Source organism: Hoplias malabaricus, chromosome X2 (genome assembly GCF_029633855.1).
Source record: "Hoplias malabaricus isolate fHopMal1 chromosome X2, fHopMal1.hap1, whole genome shotgun sequence".
Lineage (NCBI taxonomy): Eukaryota > Metazoa > Chordata > Actinopteri > Characiformes > Erythrinidae > Hoplias > Hoplias malabaricus.
In genome coordinates, this window is record NC_089819.1 from 22,046,561 (window position 1) to 22,067,504 (window position 20,944).

The 20,944-nt window shown below is 40.2% G+C and overlaps 1 protein-coding gene across 7 annotated transcripts; it reads left to right on the plus strand.

Moving 5' to 3' along the window:
- The first annotated feature begins 712 nt into the window (after window positions 1-712).
- LOC136676918 (protein RUFY3-like) lies at window positions 713-20,745 on the plus strand. 7 transcript variants are annotated; one of them, XM_066654212.1, is made up of 19 exons: window positions 5,221-5,857; window positions 9,051-9,110; window positions 10,880-11,053; window positions 11,651-11,768; window positions 11,862-11,963; window positions 12,062-12,185; window positions 12,449-12,513; window positions 13,330-13,395; window positions 13,502-13,571; window positions 13,999-14,091; window positions 14,385-14,468; window positions 14,577-14,744; window positions 14,903-15,000; window positions 16,538-16,657; window positions 18,404-18,527; window positions 18,650-18,726; window positions 18,814-18,838; window positions 19,199-19,273; window positions 19,639-20,745. In XM_066654212.1, the coding sequence occupies exons 1-19, from the start codon at window positions 5,680-5,682 to the stop codon at window positions 19,780-19,782; spliced, it is 1,965 nt and encodes a 654-aa protein (XP_066510309.1). In that variant the 5' UTR covers window positions 5,221-5,679; the 3' UTR covers window positions 19,783-20,745. The 7 variants fall into 7 exon arrangements, with proteins under 7 accessions (XP_066510308.1, XP_066510307.1, XP_066510311.1 ...); XM_066654211.1 differs by lacking the exons at window positions 5,221-5,857; window positions 9,051-9,110 and adding an exon at window positions 713-1,182 and having other exon boundaries at window positions 18,404-18,497; window positions 19,639-20,744; XM_066654210.1 differs by lacking the exons at window positions 5,221-5,857; window positions 9,051-9,110 and adding an exon at window positions 713-1,182 and having other exon boundaries at window positions 19,639-20,743.
- Window positions 20,746-20,944: the final 199 nt, after the last annotated feature.

The following is a 20,944-nucleotide window of genomic DNA, read 5'->3' on the forward strand; positions in this document are numbered from 1 at the left end:
CAGTGATTTTGGACATTCTCTGCTAGCATCAAAGCAGAGTACTAAGTGAGCACTCCTCATCAATATGTTCTCTATCAGCCAGGTGAGTAGAAAAAGCAGGCTCCACCAGTGATGATATCAGGCAGTTTGCTGAGCAGTGCCAGTGAAAGCAGGCTCTCCCTTTTAACTCTTCCAGTCCAGCAGCACACCACAGTACAGTGATTGAAGCCAGCCACAGAGCAGAACCCATTACTTTACTTATGCACTGAGGAGAAGAAACGCTAGTTCAGAATCATGTTTGATGCCTGTGAAAGGTCTTAGAGTTCTCCATCTTGTAAAAACAATTATGTAAAATCTTTTAAAAACTGGTTAAATTGAGGACAGGGAATCACTGGTACTTCAGATTCGCTTTATTATGTTTTGAGTGATATGTGATAAATTATTATGTGTCGCGTGATGCATTAGATACTACCCAACATCAACATCAATATAAAGGCTGTGTTTCAAATCACTTTCTACTCCATACTTGTGCAATATGAAGGCTACGTAGCAGTTATGAATGTGTCAAACACAAATGCAGCTTTCCCAAACATCTGAGTGCTGTAGCCTGCTCCTGCTACTCATTTACTGTAGTAAAATTACAGAGAAACTGCTGAATCAGCCTGGATTTAAACTCTGCTGTGCCTTTAAAGCGCACTACGTCACACCGTGTGACCCGCTGCTTGAAGTTTTCTCTGCTTGTTATGAAGCAGGAAATCGGCTCACTGCTGCTCTCTACACCTCGCAGGCACCGTTACAGTTAGCTTCACGGTCTCCCGAAGGGAGAGTCTGAAGTGGGTTACAGCGGACAGACAGCGGTTCTGCTGCAGCAGTTGAGAGACAGACAGGAACGGTCACATGAGTTCTAACGGAAAATGGCGGAGTTCGACTTAAACGCGACTCCGGAGCCGAGAATAACCCAAGTTTCTCAAAGTTTAACGGCACAAAGTCCAGGGGAATTGGACCCGCTTCATCAAGAGGACAACAACGGACATTTAGCCTCGAGTCCGGATGAGCCTTTCACCCCAACATCCGTTATTTACTTTAAAGAAGCGCTAAATTCTGGCAGCGTCCATCTCAACGTCACCAAGAAAAGCTCGACTCTCCCAGATCCAGTCACAGTGCAGTATGAGTTCAGCATCGAAAGGAGCAGGAAACCCAAGAGTGAGTGTATCACATCCTCTTTTAACGAGGATAAACTCTTTTATGCCCAATTTAACTGAGTGTTTTTCACTGTTGGCCCTCTGTTTGTTTACGTGGAGCTCAGCTAACTGTCCGTAGAGCAGCGCTGGATTAGGTTTCAATGTCAACACAGCAGACTTGAACTGAGTCGTTAATGAATCGGTTCACTGATTCAAAGTGATTTTACTCGCCCTAGCCTTCCAAAAACACTTTATAACACTGTGAATTAACATCTTTTCTGATGGTTGTATACTTGTTTTGCCGTACTACAATGCATGGCCAAAACACAGTTTCTCACATTGTATTCTACACTCGCTGCACACTTTATTAACTCACTGACCATACAGTTTTGTATTTCTACATTCATAGGTTGTAGTCCATTTGTTGCTCTGCATACTTTTTGCCCCTGTCACCTGTTCTTCAGTAGTCATGACTCACAGAAGACCACAACAGAACATGTGTTTTGGTGATGTATCAATCACACTGCAGTGACAGTGACGATGTAGTGTGTTAGTGTGTTTTGAGATGCTGAGTGTTAGGTTGGGGGAATTTTGTAGGGAATAATTGCATATTCATAGATCTGAGTCTATGATCTGAGTGAATGGGAAAGCGTAAACGTACATCTAAAACGTTTGAGGCATTGGGGAATCATTTTGTTTCAGGAATAATTTCCAGATCCATATATTTGGTGAAAACAGATGAGTTTTAGTTTAATAAATGACCTGCCGATTGTTGCATTGGGCACATGTTTTTGAAAACCGTCATTTGGGGCTCTGGAATGCCTATAAATCCACAGATGATGGGGGAAAAAAATAAACTGTCTTGCGTTGATGGCAGGTATTTCAGAGCTTTCCCACCACCTAATGAGTCTCTCAAATCACAGCACTGGCCCGTGTTAATGTGAGAGTACAAAGGTGTGTTTAAACAGAGCAAAACAAACAGACCAATCTCCCAGAAATAAGAGTATTTATTAAATATGGTGAAAATGAGAACAGAGAAGAACATAATCAAGTCAAAAATGACTAAAAACACTTAACCCTGTGCATCATCTCTCACTCCTGAACTGTATGTTTTTGGAATAAATAAAGTTTCGTAATAAAGTTTACACTAGGCAGTGTAATGGAAGTGCCTTTTGGTTTTTATCTTTCGCACGTTTCATCAAGGGTCAAGAGAATTGTGTTATCTTGTGGAAATAGGAGTATAATATGTCCCCTTTAGGGTAAAATTGAATAAGCAGCTCTTGAGGCAGGACGCAAGCACTGCAGTTTCAATGCAAGACTACAGTCTTGGTGAAGATTATGAGTGTTGGCAGTGGTGTTGGGCCTCACCTGCTTCTCTCTGCCTGTGAAGAAGCAGGTGATCCATGATGAGACAGAATTTACGAGGCGGAGAACATGAGCTGATATTATAATTGCAGAAACACTGCTTATTTTGGGCAAATATCACAAGGCTTGTGAAGTATCATAACACTTTTCAAATAAAGCAGACAGATACAAGGTGTAAATGAAACTAGGCCTGTGTCACCTGTGGCTATGTAGACACACTGGCAACAAAATCTCAGTCTTCAGGTTTTATGGGTGAGATAGGCTCCATTGATGTGGCTGAATAGGCTGCAGCTGATTCAGGAATGCTTTTAGGTTAACTGGATTATATGTTTACTCAGGGGGTAATGCTGGATGATATGAGCACAAATCAATATCACAATTAATTGTACATTTTCCAAGATTATGATTAATGAATGATTATTTAGATTTTTGTATGTGACCCTCATAGTTCAGTGATGTGGCTTGTACTGTAAATATGCTTCATATTAAAGCTGGGATATTTTTTCTAATGTTGCTGGGTTGCGTTTACGTTGCTTCCATGAGGCAAATGGGGCAGAATCACATGACTACAGCTTGGTAGCATGGTTTCAAAGGGTTAGTACATGAACAAACAGTGGAGACATGACACAATAAAAGTAATTGATATAGACAAGATTATGTTGATTAGAAATTTTGAATTTCAATTTAGGTTAATTTTTGATTATTTGCCTAGCCCTACAGGGGGAGAGGGGGGGGTAATGCCTTGTCCTCAGGGCTATAAAGGAGAGGTAGTGTCCCCCAGCATCCAATAAGGGGAAAGACAATCTTGCTTGCTATAAGGACACAGTTCAAAAGCCAGCATCTATAATGGTATGGGGGTGCAATAGTGGACATGACATATGTAACTTGCGCATTTGTGAAGGCACCGTTAATGTTGAATGATATCTGCAGTGTTTGGATCAGCATGCTGAAATCCAGACAATGTCTTTTTTCTGGGAAGGCCATGTTTATTTCAGTAAGACAAGCCAATCCATATTCTGCATGGATAACAATGGCATGGCACCTTGGTAAGAAGGTCCAGGGGCTAGACTAGTCTAAACTAGCTAAACACAGTGATACTTATGCCCCTATACCATCTTTTTGGAAAGTGTTCTGTGCATCAAATTCAAAATTAGCATAATGTTTTTCAAAAAATAATAATTTGTGAGGCTCAACATCTGAAATGTTGTCTTTGTACTACTAAATGTAGGGTTTGAGTTATTTGCATATCATTGCATATTGTTTTTATATACATTTTTCATAGTTTTTAGAAATGAGATTTGCAAACTGTGAAATGACATCTTCCTATGAATTAAATAAAGGATGTGGTTGGGGTGTCCCAGCATGTGTTTTTTATGTTGCTGTTTAATCAGATCAATGTTATTGCAAATCAGATGACTATTTAAGCTTATGTGTGATAATATATCTGATAATCCAAATTAGGTTTCCATAATAAAACACAGTGAGGCAATGATATTTTCCTGTAATACATTCCTTACATTTGCACTTTTCTGCCAAGAAATGATTGAAATATCTTTTTAATTTTTAATGTTTTTGACCCAGGTTTCACCCATTTGCAGTCTAAATAAATGTGATTGTAGGGCGGCACGGTGGTGCAGCAGGTTAGTGTCGCAGTCACACAGCTGCAGGTTGTGGGTTCGATTCCCGCTCCTGGTGACTGTCTGTGAGGAGTTGGTGTGTTCTCCCTGTGTCTGCGTGGGTTTCCTCCGGGTGACTGTCTGTGAGGAGTTGGTGTATTCTCCCCGTGTCTGCATGGGTTTCCTCCGGGTGCTCCGGTTTCCTCCCACAGTCCAAAAACACACGTTGGTAGGTGGGTTGGCGACTCAAAAGTGTCTGTAGGTGTGTGTGTGTCTGTGTTGCCCTGTGAAGAACTGGCGCCCCCTCCAGGGTGTATTCCTGCCTTGCGCCCAATGATTCCAGGTAGGCTCTGGACCCACCGCGACCCTGAACTGGATAAGCGGTTACAGATAATGAATGAATGAATAAATGTGATTGTGCTGGGTTACACATTTGTATGCTGGCAGGAACCTATTGTATTGCAGTTGTAATATGTTGCTCTTTGATCTTTCATTACTTGAAAAGAGGCACACTGCTGATTATGTTGGAAGACTTTGGAAGGGTCTATTTATACCCATGTGTGGCTGTTGTACAATACATCTGAGGTAGACTTAGAAAAACTGATGACTGAATTATATTGATTACTCCAGACTTGTAGTAATCACTGCAGATGCTGTTATTTTAGAGGGGGTTTTTTTTGGAGTAAATATGCTTAGGCCTTGTTTATAAAATACAATATTGTACTAAAAACAAATTTTCATGTCAGTTTTGAATGCAAACTATACATACATTTTGGCATGAGAACACTTTTGTTTGCCTCTTCTCCCTGTTAAAGGATATTTGATATTTTACATTTTACTGTGATTCTTGGAATCTGCAATCCGTTCTCTATCAAGGATCGACTACTCGAGGCTGCATCTCTCTCAGGTTGCCTCTCTGAGCCTAGAGAAGTGGATGACTGATGAGCACACTCCTGCATCAGCCCGGCCTCGAGGGAATTAATCTCTCCGCGCTTGCACCATCTGCTCACGTGACTCCCACAACCCTGCTCAGCATCACAGCGGCCATCTTGGTCAACACCCACTCTGTTGCAGTGCACAGCCAATCCAGCTTATTCTGATCTGGAGCTGTGGAGGAGGAGGGATAGAGACAGAGAGAGAGAAAGAGGGGACGCTTGTGACTGTAGCTCGACCACTCAGCCTCAATCAGCATCTCAATCCTCCGGTCTTGCTGAGCCAGAGCGGAGGCCAGTGCAGCCTTTATTCTCATGGTGGATTTGCTTCTTAGAGGGAATTGAGGGGGGCAGACAAGAGGAAATTCATCGCTTCTTGGAGCCCTGTTGGTGGTTGCTATTTGCCTTCTTTCAACCTCGCTTTCCCCATTGTTATTCTTTCTCTGTTCTTCTCCTTCTATGTCCATTGTGTTTCCGAGGACCACAGGAGCTTGAGTGGAGTTTTATTCCCCCTTCCCCCTCCTTTGATTGGCCCTGTTTGGAGAGGGCCTCTGTTGCTGGCTACGGTGTTGTTGTTGTCGTTTCTCCGCTAGCAGCTGAGTCACCATGTCTGATCTGACACCCCAAAGCGAGGTCCCTACCCCCACCACAGACAAGATCACACAGGCCGCCCGTGAGACCATCTATCTCTGCAACTTCCGCGTGTCTGTGGACGGCGAGTGGCTGTGCCTCCGCGAGCTCAATGACATCTCGCTCACCCCAGACCCCGAGCCAGCTCATGAAGGTATGTGCGCTCAACGGTGGACCGCACTGGCCGAGCACCCCTCCGTCATCCTTTTGCCTGTGTCTCCATAGACCTGCCTGGAAATGTAGTTTTTAAGGGGCCTTGATCTGAAGGCTTTATATTTGTCCTCTTTTTGTCCAGCTGTAAGTGCAGGATGCTTGTTTGTCTTTTAAGGCGTGTCAAATAGGCCCTGAATGCTAAATGTAGCCACAGATCCATACTCTTCACTAAGCATTTGAAGGATTCAATGCACCACTACTTTCAAGACAAAACTGGCCTCCATTTATTTATGTATTTTGTTAGTTTTTGACACAATTACCAGCTTTCTTTTACATTTTGTTCTAGTTTTATGGCCTAATAGAAATGCTCCGGAACAACATGTCCCTTCAACTCCTGTTCAGAGTTGTGTTTTTTCCTTCTCTTTTAAAGTGACCGTTTCAAATAAGTGCTGTTCTAAGAGCAAGGGTTTTTTTTTGTTGGAGTTCAGTCTAGTCACCAGCAACTTTCCTTATATTTCTTACACTTGAGCTTATATCATGTTGACAGCTACTTTTCTGTATCTGAAGGTGTGTATATCCTTGGTCCTTTTGGACTGAGAACTGAATCGAATAAAATTCAGCCCTGCCACTGGCTGGTTTTCAATGGAATCTTGAGGAAAGTACAGTCATGATGTACATATTAAGTGTGGACACTCCAGTTCTATTGTAAATGTTTAACTCTTTCTTGTGCTTTAATGCAGAAGGCCTGAGGCTCTGTCCTGTTTATTTATTGGTAATGTACTTGACAGTAGAAGTATAATATTGCTGTTTGACCAAAACTAGAGGATTTAAATGATGCAGGTGAGGAAAAGGCAGTCTTTACTTTACTCTGTGTTTGTTTTACCCCATTATTTTGGAGCATTTCCTTTGTTTTATTCCTCAATAAAATATAGATAATGCTAAAAGACAGCGGGTTTTTTAGTTTCACTTCAGATTAACGAGCACACTTGTGATTTCTCTTGAGCTGTCTTGTACCCTCTTGAGAACACAAGTGTATTAGACATTGTAATATTGTGTTTAGATAAACTGTAATATGATTGCAGGCCTTAAAGGAACCTCTGTGATCCAAATCAGAATTAGGAGGATGATGTTTGTTATGACTTTTGTATAATCATGGATGTAAGGATGTCCACTGATTCCAGAGCTTGTAAAAGTCACTGATGTTGCATTCAGTAAAACCAATTCATCCCTGGAGAGCTGAGAGCCACAAAGGCATATGTGGGTGTGAACTGATGACAGATTGACAGTGGTACTGTTACCGTGGTGATGAGGGTGCGCTTGCCACTCAGTGAATTATTGCGTTGAGTCGTGATCAATTCCCATAGGAACAGATGTGGCCAGTGGGCTTAGAGTAAATTACAGCATCTGCTCTTCTAGGTAGTGCATTAAGACTTTAAGGGTTATAGTGGTTCCATTCTGTTTTTAAAAGGTCATACTTCTCTTTTCTGTTTTTCTGAAATACCCTGTGAAAGTCCATTTCAATTTTCATTTTCATTGTTCAAGAAATTCAGTTAAAGTCAAGTCAGTCAGTGGGCCACTTGCAGTAGAGCAGACTTTTCTTTATTTAAAGCAATGGTAATGGAATTAATCTGTTTAAACTAACTTTACAAGTCTGTAAACTCCCAAACGTACTGCTACATTTAGGGCTGCACAATATATGGTTTTTATATCATAATCAGAGATGTTGCAATACTTGTTTACACCAATATCACACAGCTAGTGAACTGCCTGCGCAACCAACCAACAAAAAAACAGACATCAAAAACAAGCACAACTGATAATCACAGTTGCAGTATTTGTCAAAAAAATGCTGTTATATATTTTTCTCACGTAATTCAGCTGACTCTAACTACATTTGCCATTTGGTGATAGACTTGTTTGAATACAGAGGAGATATGCCTCATTGATTAACGTTCCTTCCAAGGTTATCTCCATAGACATGCGATACCATGACAAAGTCAACTTGCATTTACGCACTGTACGTCAGTCAGTAAGTCACTTGCTGGGTTTCTGTACTGTTATTTGTATGGATGGACTGAGCTACTGTTTGTAGCGCCTGTCTTTGTGCATTTGACTCAGCAGTTCCCTACGGAGAGCCTTTCATGGTTAGATTTCACACATAATCCACGTAGTTGGGGCAGCGCCAACAGAAGTCAGGCCTTTTTGCTCTGTGGATGTGTACAAAAGCAGTATTACTTCCAGTGAGATGGAGATGGAAACGGAATATTAAACTGTTTCCTGAGGCATTCAGTTAGACCAATGTTGGTTTTAGTTTAGAGAAGACAAATGTTCTCTACAGAAACATGTTAAGCACTGGGCTTCTTCACAGTCTGGTGAGGTTTTAGCATTTCCCACATTCCCCCCCCCCAAATATATTTATGGTCCAAGAGTCCATTAGCGAAAGTGACATTAATGCATAGTAGTGCATTAAAATAGAAACTGAGGGCCTAATGAGTGAAGAAGCACTGCAGGGGAAGGCCTGGGTAATACAGCTATTCTACATTGTTTAATATCACACATTTGGCATATTGTAGACTTACAAATGCAGTAAAACTAATTTATCACAGCAGCCCATGGGCCTCATTCAAGTGTCTGGATCATACAGCAGTGTCTTTTAGAGTGTAAACTGTAATTTAGACTCAGGGTACCATTTATTGAGGCCGAAACACTTCTACTCTGTGCTGTATTCCTGGCTCAGGGATTGCTGTTTCACTCCTTTCTTATTGCTTCTTAATCCATAAAACAGCCACAAAAAAATAGACTTTTTTTTGACCGTTCATTTCCGCTGCTTGCAGAGGTGATGGTGGCTGGGCAGAAGTGATAAGCTTTTGGATTTATGGTCTTTTGTCATTTGCACTTGCTCTTGATTTAAGAGGAACTCTGCTGGAGTGTTAAATGAGACTGTAGTACTTCACAGCGAGCATATAAATATACAAGCAGCAGTTTGCAGATTTATCTGAAGCATTTGATTTGGCATTTACTGTTGTTATTCATGTGGATAATGGAACTATTACGACAGAGCTACACGGCCTGCAGAGTCCTGCTTTTTAAGAGTTGCTTTAGTCTACACCAATGATAAGCATGAAACACATGAAACAATTTTTGTTTGTTTTTTGTTTGTTTTTGTTTTTTCTTTTTCATTGCCCTTTGCAAAGATTCATGGGAGGATTTCACAGAATTGGTGGAGCAAATGCAAATGCTTGATGAGTTTAAAGGTGCGTATGGCGGCATCGCTTTTCTCCATCACTCTCACCTCGAGCTCCATCCAGACATAACAGCTCTTTAAGTGGACATCCAGCCCTGCCCTTCCCACACAATAGCTGCGGCTCATCTGAACAGCACACAGCACGGCTGCTCAAAAGGCTGACGCTCACTGATCATGCTTGTTTCTGTTTCTGCCTTTCTTTTACTTCTTTTTTAATGTTATTTCTATTTCTGTTCTTGTTCCTCTACTGGTCCTAGGCACCCAGTTTCTAGTTGTAGTTACTAACTTTCTAGATCCATTAGCACATAGCTGTTCAGCTGGTGAGCTAGATGAGCTTTTTCTCCTTTTGTCCTTGTGTTATTCTTCAGATTCTGTCCCTCTTTTCTTTCTCTCCATTTGCCCCACCCGTTCTCACTGGCTGTTTTCCTTCCTGGCACTTGCATGGTGTTAAAGGCATTTCACACTCACTTCATTTCCTTGTGAATCTGCACCGTAAATTAGTTTCTGTAGTACTGAGATGCTGATTTGAACTTGTTTTTTCTGACCTTGTGTGAGTCTTGGACTGTCAACTAGAGAAGGGAATGCTTACTTTGATATAGAGAGGCATATAAAAACAAATCAGCTCATTTACCTCTAAGCTGGACCGTCTTGCCTTGGATGTTTATAACCTTTTTCAAGCTCGGAATAGTGAAGAATGAATTTCGGCTTTCTAAAAGGCTGTTTTTCCCCGTCACACGTACAGAGGAGCTAATGGGGCTTCTTTTATTTTGTGCTGTGCCCTGTAATGACAGGTTAATTGGGCATTGACTCAGAAGCATTACTCAGCTTTTTTTTTTTCTCCATTCAGACAGTGCAAGCACCTCCTTTTAAAAGACAAATGATGCAAGAGGCAGTGGGTTCAGTTTGGGTATTTCAGTGTTTATAAGGTGAAATTGCTTAAGATTTTAAATCTTTTTCTAACACTCCGATAGCATTATTAAATTGGGGTTATGCGCTACATTTGTGGGTGACTTATGATTAGATCAGAAACTTGTCTATTTTTGATGAGATGCTGTATAAACGTTGAATAAAACCTTTATTTAACTAAACTCACTTTTTGGTCAATACATGCCAGAGATGCTGTAAATTGCTATATTTACTTGGTCCACTTAATTTACAGAAAACAGCTTTCTCACACTTGGTGTCATTGGTTCTCTTTGGCGAATCTGTCTAGGTTTTCTTGGGGCATTTGGTCAGTGTATATAGAAATAAGCAAAAACAAAATGGACAAAATGTCTGATTAACAACAGTATTAAATAACCCATAATATGATTAATAAACTTCAATGGCTCCATACATTTTGCAACAATTTGTATGAAAAAAATAATGATGTTACTTTGTTTTCTATGCATTATGCAAAAAGTGGGCATGCATTCAAAAGTCTGCAGGGCATCTGAGTGCCTGGTGTTTCAGAAACGCCTATTAAAATTACCTTTCTGTGGTGTGGAAGTATAGTATGGTTGGTGTTTCTTGTTCTCTGTGCTGTAGAACTACCTTGCGTTTACAGGAATGAGGAAATTAAGAACCTATTTATCTACTAGAAACTCAACACCAATGTTGAAATGAATTCCACAGACTATAGTGGCATGGTAGTTTAGGTGCACCGACAAATATCACACCCATAGTGAGGCTAATTTGGTCATTTCTTTTATGACTTTCAGAAGAGAATGATGGAGTACTGTATCAGTTTTCAACAGTGTGGCTTTATAACATGGTGTGTGATGTTTCATGTGCTCTCAGATCCAAAGGACCCCATCGCAATCGAGAGGCTTAACCTAATGAACATGGCCAAGTTGAGCATTAAAGGCCTCATTGAGTCGGCGTTAAACCTGGGACGCACTCTGGACTCAGACTATGCTCCTTTGCAGCAGTTTTTCGTCGTGATGGAGCACTGTCTGAAACATGGACTTAAAAGTATGCATCAGGATTTACACTGCATTTAGACTGGTCTGACAACAGATGGGAACATGTTCCACAACTTTAGTTGGCTGCATGTGGGCATTGTTTACAGCATTTGATTAGAATCAAGTCTTAATAAAACTGTATTTAACTAATGGATGCTTTGTTATTTTCCATGATATATCTATTAGAAACATACACGTTTTAGCTATGTTATACATTTGAGTACACAACAGTTTAACTAGGCTTTGTAATGTTAAATTAACTGGTTGGTGGGCAGCATAGTATAAGCTAATTAGCTATTTATCTAAATAAAATGACGTAGTATTGCTTTTTAAACCTAATAGAGGTACCAAGAACCCTCTGTGCTTTACTGGAAGTTTTGAAAAGCGATATGAATGTCTCATACATTGTGTTGCAGACGCTAATTTACATTACGTTAAATCTTCTGAGGCACCACACCCACCCCATGAATATAACACTGGACCTCAGACACCATACAGCAGCCATCAGACCAGTTTAAATGCATCATTAAAGCATGCATAACCTTTCATCTTGCTGCACTTTTTATTCATTGTCCTCACATTTGTCCCACTTCTTTGTGTGTTAAAGCAAAGAAGACATTCCTTGGTCAGAACAAGTCCTTTTGGGGTCCTCTGGAGCTTGTTGAAAAGTTGACTCCAGAAGCTGGAGAGATCACAGCTAGCGTCAAAGACCTTCCAGGGCTCAAGTAAGACGAGTCTTCCCTTCTATTAACCTTTAAGTATGATTTCCTCTTGGGTGTTTTCCATGCTTTTGATTCCCAACTGTTTCCTCCTTTTAGAACTCCATTGGGAAGAGGCAGAGCATGGCTGCGATTGGCCTTGATGCAGAAGAAGCTCTCAGACTACATGAAGACCATCATCAACAGAAAGGACCTTTTAAGGTTGGCCCTACTAAACGTAATGAGGTGATGTTGCTGTAACCCGTGTTACCCTTCTGATGATTGTTGTAATCGTTCTGATTAGTGGTGTTTCCCTTTAGCGAGTTCTACGAGCCCAATGCTTTGATGATGGAGGAAGAAGGAGCAGTAATTGCTGGACTGCTAGTGGGACTCAATGTCATTGATGCAAACCTGTGTATGAAGGGAGAAGACTTGGATTCTCAGGTACGATGTTTAGTGAATTGGAGCATAGTATTGATTGGTGAGGTATTAATAAAGATATGTTAATTTTTCTGTGTGCCTTTCAAGAGAATCAAGTGGTCCAATTTACTCTCAATTCAAAAAAACAATTATTCAAATGGAAAATATTGGTTGTTAGAAATAAACTACAATTAAACTAATAGTTTTTAACCCATTGCATGTTTTGGTAACTCATTCAGTATAATCTGTTAACCTTTAACACCTTTATTTCTTTGTAATCTCCACAGGTTGGGGTGATAGATTTTTCCATGTACCTAAAAGATGGAGGTCACAGCAGCAAGAGCACAGAGGGGTGAGCGGATATCCTTAGAAATCTGATCTGGCCAAAAATATCACACTTTCTAATTAGTTCATTATCCATTTTATCATCTCCACTGATTATGGGGGCACTTTGTAGGTCTAGATTTACAGGCTGTAGTCCATCTTTTGCTCTGCCTAGTTTGTTAGCCCCCTTTCATCATGTTCTTCAAAGGTCAGGACCTCCACAGGACCAACAAAGAAGGTATGATTAGTGTGGTGGATCATTGGTGGTGTGTTAGAGTGTGTTGTGCTGCTAAGAGTAGAACAGAAACTGCAGTGCATTGTTTTAAACACTGTCCACTCTTTTTGACACGCCTTCGTCATTGTTCCATCTTATAGATATAAATATAGATATGAATAGATATAAAATCAGAGACCGTGTGTAATCTGTTGCTGCACAGTGTGTGTTGCTCGCCCTCTAGTCCTTCATCAGTTTACACAGGACACTGCCCACAGGACTCTGCAAGCTGGATGTTATTGTGTTGGTAGACTATTATCAGTCTAGCAGTGACACTGAGGAGTTTAAAAACTCCAGAATCATTGCAGTGTCTGATCCACTTGTATCAGCACAGCACACACTGACACATCCACACCACATATGTGCCAGAATCTCTGTGGGGTCCTGATCGTTGAAGAACAGGGTGAAAGAGAATGCAGAGCAAACTGTATGGTGAGTACAACTGATAAAATGTACAATGATTGTGGAATATTAGTGTGCCAATATCTTTTTGCCAGTATTCAAACGCCATAATAGTTTTACTATTTTATTTCTAAGGTTGTAATCTCTGTGTCTTCCTTGTTAATTCAGTGACGGACAAATCACTGCTATCCTTGACCAGAAAAATTACGTTGAGGAACTAAACAGACATTTAAGGTACACTCACTTCTCCAGTTATGTTTCTGTTTCCTGTAGCATGTTCCTAAATCACTATTTTTAAAAGGAGATGGTGAAACCCGTGTAATTTCTCGCCTTTTTACAGTGCTTCTGTGAATAATCTACAAGCCAAAGTGGATGCTCTTGAGAAATCTAACACAAAACTAACAGAGGAGGTGTGTAATATTTCTGATTATATCTAGGGTTATTCATTACTCTCTGGACTTTCAGAAACTATTATGAAAATGAAAAAAGCATGAGGCAAATGTAGACACAATGGTTTCCACTATAAAATCCTCTGATTTTGTGTCTTTGGAGATTTAATAGAGCAATAGAAACTAGTAAACGTACGTTAATGAAAGAGATTATATGTTGTTTTTATATGTTTGCTTTCATAAGGTGCTTCTCACATGAGATAAAGGAACAAATTACATTGGCCTGCACGGACCAGTTTTATGTTCCATAGAGCAGGTCATTTGCACAGGGGTAGTCCTGTTTAAAATGGGTTGAGTACAGAATCACATACTCATCCAGGTTACTATGTGTCTGTTTTAACAGCTGTTTTATAACAACGTTGACATTGTCTCTCTTCTCATATCACAGCTTGCGGTTGCAAACAACAGAATCATCACTTTACAAGAGGAGGTGGAGAGGGTGAAAGAAGAGAGCTCTTACCTTGTGGAGTCTAGTCGCAAGGTACACTTCCTATTTGTCTCATGGTCTTTGGACCCCCACGAACAGGGAGTTGTGTTATTAATTCTTTAGTACTTGAATGGGTGAATGATGGCAGAGTCAATCAGTTTGCTGATTTGATACAAAAACTAAACCTGCTGAGTGTAATCAGGTGTGTTTGAAACTAGTCCTCCAGGACCAGAGTTCCTCACCCCTGCCAGTACAATACCAACGCTGTCAGTAATCCAGACTAGATTTTACATAGTTGTATTTAATATCCAACCTCAGGACTGATGGGATTTCTGTGTTTCTTTAAGGCCTCAAGACCAGAAGGAACAGCAGATGGCCAAGTACTTGGGGAAACTCGAAAACAGCTCAAAGAGGAGACTCAACTCCGGCTGGTCAGGGAGATCAAAATTTGCTTTTTTGGGCCATTGATCGCTGAACTGTTTTGTTTTTTTAAATGAATGAAAAAAACCTTACACATTTTTTTGTGCGCTCATGTGTAGGATGTAGAGAAAGAGCTGGAGGTGCAGATAGGAATGAGACAGGAGATGGAGCTGTCTATGAAGATGTTGGAGAAGGACATCTGTGAGAAGCATGATGCTCTGGTGGAGCTCAGACAGCAGCTCGATGATCTGCGCAGACTCAATCAAGAGCTGTCCCACAAGTCCCAGGTAACAAAGATGGATTACACAGTTTAAAACAGTTATGGAACTACAGTATGTGCAGTCTCTGTGGAGATTCTTGCCTCGCTCAAGTGGCACTTGCTAAATGAGCTCTGTGTGTGTGTGTGTGTGTGTGTGTGTGTGTGTGTGTGTGTGTGTGTGTGTAGACCTCAGATGCCAGTGTGAAACAGAAGAGTGAAATCATCAGTCGCTTTGAGGAGAAATCAAACCAGATGGCAACCACTATCAAACAGCTGGAGAACAGGTAGGAGCTCATTTTTTATCATGCAGTAATATCACCAGTTCAGTACTGACTTCACTGAATGACACATCTCCTTTGACTTATTTGAAGTGATGTATTAGCTTTTGCTTTTTCTCTCTGCAAGTGCTGTTATTTTTCCTTAAATAACTCTCTACTGCCTGTCTCTGTTTATCTTGCTCTGTTCTTTCATTTTGCATCCCTTCCACATCCTCCTTTCTCCCTCTTCATTACTCTGGCCAGCGAGAAAGACATGGTCAAACAAGCACGGACCTTGAATTCAGCTGCAGGAAAACTGCTGCAAAAGCAACAATAAATAGATTGCAAATAATAGTTTTATCAATACAGAGCCTAAATTTGAGTTTTGAGAGAAAATTGAGCATATTACAGAAACAGTTAGGGAGTTTATTTTGTATTGGGTTCCAGATCTGTTGCAGTTTTTCTCACATGGACTACCATTTATTTGCCTCTACTTTCAATAGCATACTCTAAACCAGCTCTCATATCTCTAGTCTCTTTGTCTTTGTGTTTTACCAGATACAAAAATGCAGCCGTTTCAGAACGTGCGAGAATGACTCAAGGTCTGCATTGGCTTTTAACTTCTGTGCTGATTTTGGAAAGCTTTGGGCCAGCAGTTTATATCTAGACAGCGGCAACAAAGCATTGCATTTCTCTTGTTTCTCTAAAGTATCTCTGTACTTTCTGACAGTCCAGTTGGTAGGACATTATAAAAAATTCGTACTGTGTGAAGCATTTGCCCATGTAAAGCATAGCTCAGTTTCCGTACAAAAATATACGACGAAGATCATGCGTGATTCTTGTTCTTAAGCAAAAATCAACAACTCAACATGTGCAGGATAGAATTAAATAAATAGTTTTGCCAAACTACAATATCAGTTAAAAACGTTGAATAATATAAACGTTTACCAAGCATTCTTAAGGGAAATGGACTGGAATAAGCACTGACAAATTGGAAAATATCTTCTGTGATATTAAGTGTGCTTAAAATAGACTCCCCTGTTTAAGAATTATGCAAATAACTCTAACCTGAAAGCAGATTCTCAGGAGGTTCTGTGTGCAGTTTTGTGTTTGGTGGAAGATCATGTGCCTGAATTACATTAAAGCACCATTAAACCTAAATCACAGTGTGAACGGCTTGCAGAGAAGCCAGAGGTGGTAGTTGATGCCAAATGTGAAAGCCACAGTCTTGTGTAAGCCCAAAAATAGATTCTTTTAAGGTTTGGATGGATGAAGTTCTTCTCTAAATAGCGATGGAATGATGAAAAGTGTATCTGGACTTTAACAATAAATGTAAACTGTAGTACAGTAGCATAATAAAACAAAACCAAAACACAAGCATCTGGACTTCTTTGCTTTCTTTAACACCCAAGTCGCCTCTGCACCGGCTGTACTGCATCTCTCTACTTCAACTTCATCTTTTATTTCACTTTATTTTCACTATAATTTTTCGTTATTGAGATTCTCCTCCTTGGCATGGCTTTTAGTTTTTCATTTTTTAGCTCATTAAGTTCATCTGGCTCAGATCTAAGCAGGCGGAGAGGCAGAGGGACCTGGCGGAGGAGGCCAACAGGCTCTTCAAGCAAGAGTTTGGAGACAAAATAGAGAGTCTGCAGCAAGAGGTGGAGCAGTTACGAAAGCAGAGGTATGCAGTGTTCAAACATCTGGAGACATTGGACTAAAATCAAACCTGCAGCATTGCAAATATAATGAGATTATTTCTGTCAGTTGAAATTTAGAATTGTTTTCCCTCAAAATCATCATCATATCGTATTATATTTGAGGTTTTTATTTTGAATATAGAGCAATCCTGCGAGTAACATGGCGTATTATTGAAACTGCACCTTTTAAAATTTTGAAATTCCACTCAGTTTTTACTACAAATTTACTATGATTTTTTTTTTTTTGCCTTACTGTGAATATTACTTGAAGCACATGGCTGTTTTTCCCTCTTTCCACCGACTTAATGCTGAAGGTGCTGATATTTTTTTTATTTTTTTTTTTATAAGTTTGCATTTCATATTGATGGGCACTAGGGGGCAGCATATCGCAGCAGTTTTAGGCAAGACGAGTTCATTTGTAAAGCACGTTGCACACAGTGGCAATTCAAAGTGCTTTACAGAATTAAAAGAAACAGTAAATAGCAATTAATAAAAAATAAGAATTCATTCATTCATTGTCTGTAACCCTTACCCAGTTCAGGGTCACAGTGGGTCCAGAGCCTACCTGGAATCATTGGGCGCAAGGCAGGACTACATCCTGGAGGGGGCGCCAGTCCTTCACAGGGCAACACAGACACACACTCACTCACACACTCACACTTACAGACACTTTTGAGTCGCCAACGTGTGTTTTTGGACTGTGGGAGGAAACCGGAGCACCCAGAGGAAACCCACACAGACACAGGGAGAACACACCACACTCCTCACAGACAGTTACCCGGAGGAAACCTACACAGACACAGGGAGAACACACCACACTCCTCACAGACAATCACCCGGAGCGGGAATCGAACCCACAACCTCCAGGTCCCTGGAGCTTTGTGAGTGCGACACTACCTGCTGTGCCACCGTGCCGCCCTAATTAAGAATTAAAAAATTAAATTATTTTAAAAAATGAAAGGAAAAAAAAAAGACGTGATTAAAATCATTCAAACACGGCAATGTTGGATAATTCACAATTCTGTGAGAAGTTTGTTTTCCTCCCACAGTCCAAAACACATGCTGTTGCTGGATTGTCAGTTCAGAATTCTCCATAGCTGGAGTGAATGGGTGTGTGTGATGTCCTGTGATGGACTGGAGCCCTGCCTCAGGTTGGGTTTCTGTCTTGTGCCCAGTGATTCTGTGTAGGGTCTGGACCCACTGTGACTTTGAACCAGATGAAGCAGTTACAGAAAATGAATGAATAAATGAATAAATGTGGGGTAAAGTTGGGAATGGCTACTTGATATATTCACTGCTATTTCTCTCTTACACAGATGCGCGCGTGCGCGCACACACACACACAAACAAAAACATTATCTTTTTTTACAAAATGTGCAGTATCATGTGACCAATAACTGACCACTGATGCAAGATGAGCGGATAGTAGCATTTAGCACATTATATGTGTTATTAATAATGTATTTCCACATTTTCACAACTAATGACAGTATTCACATAAAGGTTTGCTTGATATTATTAAACGTATTAATAGGGCTTATCTCTACACGTCATTTTAAAGTAAGTGAAAGGAGTTCTGTACTGATGCAGGAATTCATATAAATGACTGACATGGTGTATTCAAGCAGAGCTAGAGTTCACATTACCCTCCTCCTTTAAAACTTAACCCATCCACACAGGGCTTAGTCACAGACTACAATGCACTGAAATGTTTAATATTTCGTGTACAGGAGCAGTCTGGAACAGGAGTTGAGGAAGGAGAGGGAGCGGAGAGGAGTCCAGGCCCCTGATGCTCTGCTGAGCAGAACACCTCCACAGAGAGACGTGAGGCAGCAAGTGGAAGAGATCAGAAAAGTAGTGCTCCAATTTGCATTGAATTTGATACTTCCATCTCTACAGATCCCACTTATTTATGTCGTTAGATGACATTTAAAGATGATGTCCTTCAGTAAAATTAAACCTTGTGTTTCACATAGGAACTGGAAAAGGTCAGAAAAGAGAATGACACTCTCCGAAATGTGCTGGAGGAGAAAACAAGCCTCAGCTCTAGTCTGTAAGTCACTTGTTTGTTGTTATTTAAAACAGAAAAATACATATTTTAGGACTGCAAACTTTTAACTAACTCTTTTACTTATTCTAGGTCCCTGTCCCATGAAGATGAACAAGTATGTTGCATTTTTTTTTTTTTTTTATCTTTTTTTTTTAAAGAAACCACACACCTTACCCTCCTTAAAGCAATCATATGTATCATTTTTACCTTAAAATTACAGCTTCACTGACCTGTGATATAGAAATAAGAGCCTCTGTCTTCTGTACTTTGGGCTCAGCAGTGCATACCCCACCACACACACCTACCCCCAACAGTCAATTAAACTCTGCAAAAGTGGGTGAAGCCCGAAAGCAAAGACTACATTTTACCTAGTGTTCAGTGCTTGTCTATTTCCAGAAACATACAATCAGTTTTTAATTAGAATATCTCAGCTTTAATATGCTCTGTAATCGTTTAAGCTGTTCTTCTTTATTAGGAACAGTCTACAGAAGAGCCAGAGCCTTCCATCTGCCAAATGTGTGAATGTCCAGAGTCTGTAACAAAGCCTAAGGTGAGTTACAGTTATTTGAGAAATTCTAAGGAGCATTAATAGGTCACTTTATTAGCTTGTCCAAATCTTCAGTGCAGCCTTATTGGTATTGTATTGACTATAAAAGACCACAGAGCAGCTTTTACTAGCATTGGATCCACACCAATGATTTTTTTAAAGAAAGAGTAGACAATGCAATGGTGGAAAATGAATGTATGTGTTGTGAATTATCCACTAGTCATATAACATTTGCTCAGTTATTATCCTGTGGATACTATTGATGAAAAGGGCGTAAAGGCTTGTTAATAACATGATACAATCTATGAATGTAGAGCTACAACATGCATCTATATGGTGAGTAATTATTTGTTGCTCTGCTGTTTCAGCGCGAGTGTAAACACTGCAGAGGCACATTTTGTGAAAGCTGCGTCTCCAATGAGCTCCCGCTTCCGTCTTCCATCTACCCAGAACACGTGTGCGACTCCTGCTACTCCTCCCTACTGCAGCAGTATGTCTCCACCCCCACCTGAGTCTCTTCTACACGGACCTTTAAATCAGTAAAGGATGATAACTGGAGAACCCTGACTTCGATATCGTACTTTAAACCTTTTTACCAGCAACAGCCACTCAAGCAGCTTTTTTTTTGTGTTGCTTGCTGGTGAAAAGGGATAGATTTAAGTGCTCTTTGAGTGCCTTAACTGAGTCGTTATATCTGAATTGAGTTCATCTCCATGTGGGGATGAGTTTTGTCCACTAAGTGGGCTTGTACTACTTGAACTGTGTATGATTTTGATTAGAGATGATTACAATCATTCACAGACACCAAGACAAAGAATGACTATTAATTCCTCAGATGATTTTAAATGTTATACACAGAATATCTTCACTTTCAGTAAGTACCATTTATGTCCAATATGTTAAAGCATTCAAGAGAAGGAAATACATTTTTACCTTCAATTTAAAGTTAATTTTCATTTACAAATAATATCCCTAGATCATTCTGAGCATTTCTACTGATCCATTCATCATGAACTGTTTATATATAGTAATGCTGTTAGTTTTAGTTAGAAGGTGAACATGGAGATGCCATGTTATGTTTCCACAGCCAGAAGATGAAGCTCATACACACTGAAATCATGTCAGCGTGCTGGCCCCAAGCACTAGGGTTGTAAACAGTCTGGGGATGCCTTTTACTTTTTGAACATAATCTAAACTCACATTTTATTGAGCCAAAGCATTCGAGTTTACTTGCCGTTTTTAAGTGCATTGCATCCATTTTTGTTTTTATTAAAGGTTAATTTATAACCTTTTAATTGAAACATTTTCCTTAATCATCTCTACATATTCCCCAGGTGTTGGGAGCTACTACTACAGTCATACTGTCTATCATGCTGAAAGAATGGGATGTGGTTTTCTAAATGTTAATGTATTTTAATTGGGTATTAAAACTCCTCAATAAAAATTCTGTTCTGTCTGGATGAGTTAATTCACGTAATTTTTCATGACATAACTTCCATTAAGTTTGAAATGCACAAAAGTTTGAAAACACCTGCAAATCCAAAATATTTTCTGAAAGAAAGAAAGATAGATAGATACGGTGGTGCAGCAGGTAGGTGTCGCAATCACACAGCTCCAGGGGCCTGGAGGTTGTGGGTTCGATTCCCGCTGCCTGTGAGGAGTGTGGTGTGTTCT